We start from the raw sequence: 9,539 nt of genomic DNA, 5'->3' as shown, positions 1-9,539 counted from the left end.
CGCAGCCCCGCCCTGCGGCTTTGTGAGGCGGTCTGGCCTCCCCACTCCGGTTTGGGGACCAACCCCCGTCCTCGAGCTTCCTGTCCTGTGGCAGTCGAGGTACGCTGAGCGTTGCTGGGCCCCTTGGGCTGGGGGAAGGGAAAAAGCAGGGCCCGAACCCGCTGAGAAGAAAGACGCCTCCGGGCAGGGCTCGAAAGGCCTGGGTGGGTGGAGGGCTTGGGTGCAGAAGGGTGAGGGTGAGGATCAGGCTATGCGCTCTCTCTTCTGCAGTGGGAACGCTGCCTTCCCCCCCACCCCACCCCTGGGCTGTCCTGGACATCCTGGCTCGCAGCCACTGCCCTGTCAGGAACTGTCACAAGGACACGGCCGGGCGAGGGACCGACCAGGTGGGGTGGTGGGCAGTGGCTTCTATCTGACTCACTCCCTGGTGTGTGCAGGGGGCCCTTGGAGGACAGCTGGAAATGACAGTCCACTCCTCAGAGGAGGGAGGGGACGGGATGGACACGCGTGGTACTATACATGTGCACACCACTGATCTAATACTCTCTTGGGGTCGGGTGTCACAGTGACACCACCTCTTCATAAGGTCCTTATGACATTTCAGTAACAAAAATCCTTCGAGAAGGGGCTCAGTGCCACAGGGTAGGGACTGTCCACAAATAATTGGCATTCATTTCACAAAATGAGCAGCTGAGCACAAGCCCATGGGGCTCGTGTGCCGTCTGTGAGCACAGGCGTGTGTCTGGGTGGTGTGGCTGGGTACATGTGTCTCTTCTCAAAAGAGAAGCTCCCCAGTTCGGCAAGTCTAGAAATGGGGCTTTTGTTCTCAGGAGACGCCCCTCCCCCACAATGTGTTCATGATGTGTCTTTCTGTGGTTGGCTTCCAGCTGCCTGGGGCCCCTCCCTGTCCCTGTTCAAGGGGTCCTGGGTGAGTATTTGGCTGTGCCTCCTGGCCTCAGCAAGGGAAGAAGCTTTGCAGCATCCTGCAGGCCGGGACTGCCTCCCTGCCAGGATGGCAGAGGGCCAGCCGGTTCCTCCTCTGTCCCCAGAGGGCCTGGTGCCAGGTTTATGGCTGACTCACTGTCCTGTCTCCCAGCAAAGGCTGGCCTTGCCGGGAACAGCTCACAGCCCTGATGCCAGCGGTCGGGGGTGCACAGACAGCATGGGTGGGGCTAACCAGGAGGCTGCTTACTGGACCTGCCTCGCAGTTGGCTGGTACCTCTGCAGCCTCTGTGGCGCCTGCCCTAGGAAGGGGTGGGGTCGTGCTGGTGTCTGTGGAGGAAGTCGAGGTGGGCTCTTCTGCTAGAGGCCCAAGTTTTATCAGAGGGAGGGGCCAGGGTCCCCTCATTCCCCAGGGGCAGACAGCATGGTTCACCCTACATACCCACTGCCCCGGGGCTTGTCCACACTACAAGCCTCTGCGCAGCCTCACCTCGTCCTCAGATGCCTTGCCTCAAGTACTTCCCAGGCCCCATTCCCAGAAGGACAGCACTGAGCAGACAGCAGACCTAGCCCCTGGCCCACCTGCACTGTGAGTGCCTTAGGACATCTCAGAGGGGACAAGGATGACCCATTCATGGCATGTCATGGCTGAAGGGTTTCAGGGCCAGGGCCAGGAAAGGGACATGCTCTGGCTGAGGTCACACTTGGGCAAAAGAAGGGCAGGGCCGCGGTGGTCCTGCCTCTCCTGCAGTACGTGGCTGGGCAGCCTAGACAGTGTCCCTGTCACCATGGAGGTGACTGGGTCATGAGGACCTAGTATACCTTGCTCTGGGCTGGGGTTTGTACCCACAGAGAGAAAGCAGGAACAGAGTGTCCCTGACAGGGCCTCCACACTCCCCCAGGCACGTGGGCCCTTTGGAGCTGTGGTTTCCTCACCTGAGAAGGCAGCTTGTGGTTTCTGGGACTCCCTTCTTCACTCTCTGGATTCCCGTCGCTGCCCTCTTCCCCTCCCTCCGCCACCCTCAGACGCCAAGCAATTTCTGGCCAAGGTGGATGGCGATAGGACTGCGTCTCAGCACATTTATTACCAAGCCGTCTCCCAGCTCTGAGCTCACTGATTCAGGCCAACGAACACCGCTTGGCCAGAGCAGGCACTTGCCAGAGCTGACTGCCTGGGGTGGGTGGTGCAAACAGGTTGTGTTCCAGACCTCTCACCACGTCGAGCCTTGGAACTGGCCTTTAGAAGAGCCATGCCTGCTGTGGAGATCTGGCAAACCTGGCCCCTCTGCCCGAGGCGGGGAGTTGCTTTCCCCTGAAGTAGCTGCTGCCTGCCTGTGGCCGTGTTTCTGTTCACAAAGCCCCTTCTGTGAGGCCATTGCAGGCGCAGCACTCCTCGATTCTTCGATGGAGCTTGTCCCAGCCGATGAGGGCACAGGTCCTGAGAGTTGGCAGCAAAGAGAGCCGGGTGGGTGTGGGTGGTGCCAGCCATGGGGTGGGGGCAGAACTCTGCAAGGAAGGCAGAGAACATCTCTCCAGGACCCCGAGGGCTGCCCGAGGCCCTCGACCTCCCTAGCTTCCTCCATGCCCCACGACTGCTGTGAGAACTCTTGCCCGGAGACGTGCACAGATTCGTCTCCCTGGTCCTGGGCATCCGGCTTCAGCACCCTCAGAGATCACTCAGTCCATCCTCTCTGGCAAACAGGGACCAGGAAGGAAAGGGACTGCCCAGGGTCACACAGGAATCAGGCCGCACGGTGGTGTCGCTCACCAGGAGCACAGCAGCACTTCCCGGAGCGTCTTGCGGAGCTCCTGGCTGCGGAAGGCATAGATGAGGGGGTCCACGATGGCGTTGCAGATGATGAGGGCGAGGAAGAGGTTGAAGTTCTTGAAGACGCAGCTGCAGGTCGGGTGCTGGGGGCAGAGGGCGATGAGTGTGAGGTGCAGGAAGAAGGGGCCCCAGCAGAGGAAGAAGATGCCCAGCAGGATGGTGAGGGTAGCGGCGCCCTTAAGGCAGAAGCCCTGGCGGGCTGGACGTGGCCTCTTGTGAAGCCGGGCGATGCCCTGGGCATGCTGGCAGGCCCGGGCCAGCATGTGGATGTACAGCACAGCCATGAGCACTAGCATAGCCAGGAAGAAGACCACAAGGCAGAGCAGGACAGCCGCATGGTCGTAGAAGGCGATGAAGAGGGTGCTGGCGAGGACACTGGCCACCCAGATGGCTGCGACAGCCCGACGTGCCCGGGGCAGCGTCACGATGCTGTGGTAGCGCAGCGCGTAGAAGATGGAGATGTAGCGGTCTACAGCGATGGCACCCAGAAAGCAGAGGCTGGACACCATGGAGCCATAGATGAGCACATCGATGGCGTTGTCCAGCTGCTGCACCACGGAGGCCCGGGCCGCCAGCACACCCGCCTCCAGCAGCAGTATGACGGCTGTCTCCAGCACGTTGCTGACGCTCACCAGCAGGTCAGACAGGGCCAGGCAGCAGATGAAGCAGTACATGGGCGAGTGCAGGTTCCGGTTCTTGGCGATGGCGACCACCACCAGCACGTTCTCCAGCAAGCTCACCAGCCCCAGGCTGAGGAAGAGGCCATCTGGGATGGACACCTCCAGGCACCAGGGGCCCGTCTGATTGGAGGCCGGCCCCAGGTCAAGGGGGGGTGTGGGGGTGGCGTTGAGGGAGCCCAGCAGCCTCCCCTGGGACCCCTGCACAGGCATAGTCCCATCCAGGGCGGGGATGGGGTCGGGGAGCCCCTGGATTCCCACTGCTCACTCTGCAGACGACCCACTCAGCTCATGGTGCTGCTGGGGGGCTTGGGTGTCTCCCGTGCTGGCCTCATTCCATCTAGGCACCCCCCAGTCTGCCCTCACTCACCCTCTCCCTGGCTGGACAAGTCTGCCCAGGCATGGCCCAGTCAGCCCGGACACTTCCTGGCAAGGACCTGGAGCTCTGTGGCATCGACCCTCTGGGCTCAGGGAGTCTCATGACCTGGTCCTCAGCCCCTCTCCCTGCCTCTCCCTCAGAGGCTGCTCAGGTTGGGACATTTCTCTGGGTCTCCTGCCTCCCTGGCCAGGGGTGGGCTGAGGTCTGGGGAAGAATACAGCCTTTCTCTGCATCTTTAAAGTCGGCCTCGGAGCCCCTCCCTCTGTGGCCAGCCACATGATGGGCGTGTGCCAGGGACTTGCGTGAGAGCCACCACACCCCGCACCACACCCGGCCTGCCACCAGGTGGCGTGTGGGGGCACCCAGAGGTTCCTGCCCACATCAGGCTGTCTCCTTGGTGCATTCCGTAGTCCCTCCCCCTGCCCCCGCATGGCCACTGCTCCGCGAGGCCCGCCTCACCAGGTGTCCCAGGCCTCCCTGGACCTGCCCTGTACACCCCTATCTGCAAAGTGTCTAGCTCTTCTCAGACCCATCTCCAGCGCCTCCTGGAAGCTGTCCTCCATCCTGCCTGCCTGGTGCTGCTCTGTCCTGGGCCGTTGATGGTGCTAACGGCACCCCCAGCCCCACCTCACCCTACCTGTGCCCTTGCTCTCAGCTGAGACACGTCCAAGGCAGATCCTGTAATTAAAATCTCAGAAACGATGTGAGTGTTGCAGGAGCTATCCTCACTGGGGGTGGTTGGTGGGGGGCTTCCAGTCAGGGCAGGAGGCAAAAGAGCCCAAAGCCCCTTCTCAGGTGGACCTGTGAGCCACAGAAGAGCTGATGCTTTCCAGATGTCCCACAGAGCCTGAGGCCACTCTGGCCCTTGCCCCTCAAGCATCCAGCCTTGCTGTAGCCAGAGCAGCGATTCCCTCAGTTCGGTACTGGGGTGTACTCGCTTCCTGGGAGCTGGCTGGCTGGGGCATCCTGGTGGCCTCTGCAAGGTCCTGCAGTCACATTGCACTAGTTCGTCCTCACGGGGGCACTGGGACGCAGCCGCCCACCCTTCCCTGATGGCGCCCCATTTCCGCTGCAGAAGGACACGGCTGGCCCCAGTCAGGAGCCACATCAAGGGCAGAGCTCTGGCCTCTCCTCTCGGGGGCCTCGGCCACGTGGTGTGCCATGAGCTTCTCACAGTGGCTGGACACAGGGCCCAGCAGGAAGGGGGGATGTCGGCACCCACCATGGGCATCTAGTCGGACTGCCTGCAGAGCCCAGCACTTTCTCACTGAAGACAGCTCTGAGATAACAAAACTCCCCCTTCCGAAGGTGGAGATGGGAGGGGATGGAGTTCCTCCTCCCATTTACAGGTGGAGAAAGCCATTGTTCAAAGTCCACACGAACATGTGGAGATGCAGGCAGAAGCCAGACAGGAGTATCTGTATTTTCCAAGTATCTGTATGTGTGACACTCCTGTTAAGTCCATTCCCTGCCATCTGCCTGCCTGACGACAAAATGCCCACACCACTACTCGCCATGCTACCTGTGTGTGTGAGCACATGGGAACATCCACAAACACAGAAAACAGGAATCAAGTCTTAAATCTGGATTAACAATGCACACATCTCCCTTCCTTTGTTTTATTTTTGCTTTTAACTCATTGTAGTAAGATAGACATAAGAGTACACAAATGATAAACATGCAGGTTGATGGATATCCCAACCTGAGTACAGCCATGAACACCACACCCAGGTCCATGAAACAGCGCCACACCAGAACACAGGCCCACCAGCCGCTGCAGGCATCCACATTCCCTCACCCTGACTGCACTGTCCACTACGTGGATGGCCACATTGGGCTTTGGGGTGGCTTCTGGACACTGACAAGCAGTGCTGCCAGGACATTCTCGAACCATATGTGGAGACGCAGGTGGGTGTTTCTGTCAGGTGACACTCAGGGGTGCCTGCTTGGGCAGAGGCTCACTTCAGCATTAGATCTGGCCAAACCATTTTGCAAATTGGTAGGCCTGTCTCTGTGTCTGGCAGTGCAGGAGTCCCTGCACTCCGCACCGCTCACCTAGGTGAGCAAATGTGCCTGCCTGTCCTGTGCCTCCACAGGACCCAGTGCAATGGTCAGCCTGCTTGGCCTCCTGCACCTTTGCCCTCACACTCTGCTCACAGTTAAGAACTGGCAAAAGGGGGTGAAGGATCCCCAGATGTGATTGGGAGGCAGAGCCATGGCTGGGGAAGGTGGGTGCCCTCTTGGCATGAGGGCCGTGTCCCTGCTACAGGGAACTTAGGGCACCCATGGCAGCCCCCAAGGGTCCAGTTGCTGCACTTTTCACCTCTGGGCATAAACTGGTGAGCAGCCCCCTCCCTGCCCTGGCTTACCATGTCATAACTTCAGGGATGTTGGTCTTTCCAGCTCCATAATGGGGCCTTTGAGATGGACACGGTTCACCGCAGCCTTCCACCCCCACCCACCCAGCCTGAGACTTCAAAGGGCATGAGAAACGGGCAGCCTTTGGCAGAAGCAACCACAGCCTTCTTCCGCAGCTGGAGGGCACTGGAAGTGGGATGAACCTGGGCAGGACCCCGCCTTGGTTCTCAATATACCCATGTGGGCTTAGCGAAAAGGAGATAAGAGGTCCAGCTGAGCTGGAAAAGTCCTTTTGGATCTGTCACAATCCTGGGGGAGATAAATTAGCCCTAGGATTATCTTTGAATAGATGAGATCAGATAACATTTTTTTTTTTAATTGGAGTCTTACTCTGTCACCCAGGTTGGAGTGCAGTGGCACACTCACGGCCACCGCAGCCTTGACCTAAGGGGCTCAGGCAATCCTTCTGCCTCAGCCTTCCAAGTAGCTGGAACTACAGACACACACCACCACACCCAGCTAATTTTTGTGATTTATTGTAGAGACAAGGTCTCATCAAGTTGCCCAAGCTGGTCTTGAACCCCCAGGCTCAAGACATTCCTCTCACCTTGGTCTCCCAAAGTGCTGGGTTTACAGGCTGAGCCACTGCACCCCAGCAGGGTCAGGTAATTCCAACACTAATTATATCTCAATTTGGACTCCATGCTCCTAGAGGAAGTGTGATGAGCTATCAGGAGACATGAGGCAGAAACCCAACCACTCGAGGGAGACAGAGGCAAACAGGCCCTCCCCCTGGACAGAGGCATGTTTCCTGCAGAGTGCCTTCCATCAGCTTAGACGATTCTGGGCCAGTCTCCCCTGAGGAGACTGAAACAGGTGCCTTCCTGGCCTTGATCACCAAGCGTCTGGCACCCATGGGCTGCTACACAGATGCCCAAACCCAATGCGGGTATCAGGCTGTGGGGGTCTCTGCAGGCCAGGTAGCTTGTCTAGCTAAGGTCACAACTGGAAGCTGGGGTCACCCCAGGCCTGCTTCTTCCATGAAGGCCCTGTGGCCGTGAGCAGTCATGAACTTGCACTCTGGTCTCCTCAGGGATTGAGCGCAGCTGCTCAGGAAGGCCAGACAGGGCCTGGTTTCTGGGTCTCCTTTGAACTTGGGGGTAGAGGCGTGGGTGGCGAGGTTTTCTCTTTGTGCCCATCCATGGTGCACTGACATTCAGGGGTAGTCTGACTCAGTGAGAAGGCATGGCTAAGGAGCAGTCCTGCCGTGGACACCAGCAGACCCTGGATGCCTCAACTTCTTGCTGGGGCTAAGCAGGGCCAGGGAGGAGCCAGAATCCACACCCCAACACTGGTGGCAGGCCAAGCTTTTAAAGCAGTTCTTTAGGCCAGGTGTGGTAGCTCATGCCTGTAATCCCAGAGCTTTGGGAGGCTGAAGTGGGAGGACTGCTTTAGGTCAGGGTTTGAGAAGTCTAGACAACAGTGAGACCCTGCCTCCAAAAATACATACATAAACAAATAATGTGTGCGTGGGGGGGGAGTGAAGCAGTTATTTAGATAAGATGTGAGGGACCTGGTTGTTTTCTCTCATTGCCATTGGAAATCAGTTTCCTGCAAGTAATTACATAAACCGCAGCAGCACTGCTGAGGCACTGGTGATTCAAAGCTCTTAGGACAGCAGGCATAGGCTCTACCTCTCTGCTGCGCTGTCCCTAAAATGCTGGCTCTTCTTAAAATTCAGTGCAGCTCCAACCATCACACCCCACCTACATGGGCTTAAGGCTGTGAGGAGGCGGCAAGGGGCTAAGCTCTCCTTGCTCACCCATTTCACAGAACAAACCCCTCCCATAAGACCTCCCTCAGCAGACCCGTCTTGTGGCTGGAGCTCACCACAGGTCACGCTGGCTGTGGAGGGTGGGGACATGTGGACTCAAGACAGGCTCCCTGGAGCTGGGTGATGACCCCCCCAATCCAGGGACAAGGAGTAAGGACGGGTGACAACTGACCAGTGTTTAAGGCCTGTCCTCGCTGGAGGCACCTGCTGACCCACAGGTCCCAGGCTGGACAGCTCCAGCAGTTCACTTGCTGGAAGGAGTGAGGCTGTAGCACTGACTCCCATCGACACGACCACCACTGCAGAGCCAAGGGAAGAGCCTGGCAGACCTTAGGCTTGGTCACAGTGACCTAGTTACACCCCTTTTAAAGCCACCAGTCCAGAGTCAGGGCTGTAATCTTCAGGACACATCTGAAGAGAGCACACATGGCTCAACCCCTGGGGATGTTCTTGTTCGAGCCCCTCCAGTCAGGTGACATTGGGAACTACTGAGAGGATGACCTCACAGATCTCAGTGAGCCCCAAGTTAGATGGCTTCAAATTTGTGACTAAGGGGAGCTTTCTGGGAGGTTAGTAGGTGGAGCTGGAGGGCCTCTCCCACCTCACTGGCTGCTCTGGAGCCTGGGCCAGTGCCTCCTCCTGCCCCCTCATTTGCTGCTCCCTGGGGGGTGAAGGTCAGGAGTATGAGGGGCTGCTGGGGAAACTACCCTTCTCTACCCTTCCAGTACCGAGTGGTTTTGATTTTTTTTTGACTGTCTCACTGTCACCCAGGCTGGAATGCAGTGGCACAATCATGGCCACCACAGCTTCGACCTGCTGGGCTCAAATCCTTCCACCTTCAAGTAGCTGTAAATACAGGCGAGCACTGCCACATCTGGCCAATATTTTTGATTTACGGTAGAGACAAAGTCTCGCTAAGTTGCCAAGGTTGGTGTTGAACCCCTGGGCTCAGGCAATCATCTCTCCTCGGCCTACCAAAGTGTTGGGATGACAGGCATGAGCTCCTGCACCCAACCCGAGTGGACTTCTGATGCATTGTCTGCCCTTAGCCTCTGCTCCTATGGCTGCAGCACCACAGGGTACACAGGTTCAGTGCGGCATTAACTATGGGAGCTGAGGCGACGCCCCGGCCCAACCACTCCCTGGGCTGGAGTCTTGGTCAGAGGGCCCTGCTCACCCCCAGGTCCAATGCCCTACCCCTACTATGTAGCGTTCAGCTGAAGGACCTCAACAGTCAGCTCCCAACTGCTCAGGAAGAACAGGACTGTGGGACTTAAGGTGACTGTGACCAGGCACCTGTGCTCTGGCCCAGGCCCAAGACCCTATACAACAAGGAGCAACCGGGGTCTTGGCAGTCAGCACTGGAGACCCTGTGAGACCTCTTCTCCACCTCTGGGTCCCAAATTCTTGGAGAGCAGGCTGCACAGTGCAGCACATGGTGCGGGTACTCAGGGAAGCTGCACTCAATGCCAGTATGAATTCAAGGGTGCACGGCGCCTGGAAGAGGAGCTCACGAAGGCA

The 9,539-nt window shown here is 58.3% G+C and overlaps 1 protein-coding gene across 1 annotated transcript in view; it reads right to left on the bottom strand.

Annotated features, from left to right (window-relative positions):
* LOC103251474 overlaps positions 1 to 3,690 on the bottom strand; it is a 13,859-nt gene extending 10,169 nt beyond the window's left edge. The window contains exons 1-3 of the mRNA XM_021708566.1: positions 2,711 to 3,690; positions 2,297 to 2,380; positions 64 to 215 (exon numbers count right to left, since the gene is read on the bottom strand). Coding sequence (XP_021564241.1) covers positions 64 to 215; positions 2,297 to 2,380; positions 2,711 to 3,660 — 1,186 coding nt within the window. The 5' untranslated portion in view covers positions 3,661 to 3,690. The remainder of the gene's footprint in view (positions 1 to 63; positions 216 to 2,296; positions 2,381 to 2,710) is intronic.
* Positions 3,691 to 9,539: the final 5,849 nt, after the last annotated feature.

Source organism: Carlito syrichta, unplaced genomic scaffold (genome assembly GCF_000164805.1).
Source record: "Carlito syrichta isolate Samal-C Ts95f unplaced genomic scaffold, Tarsius_syrichta-2.0.1 Scaffold142937, whole genome shotgun sequence".
Lineage (NCBI taxonomy): Eukaryota > Metazoa > Chordata > Mammalia > Primates > Tarsiidae > Carlito > Carlito syrichta.
This window is presented reverse-complemented; position numbering and strand designations above follow the sequence as displayed.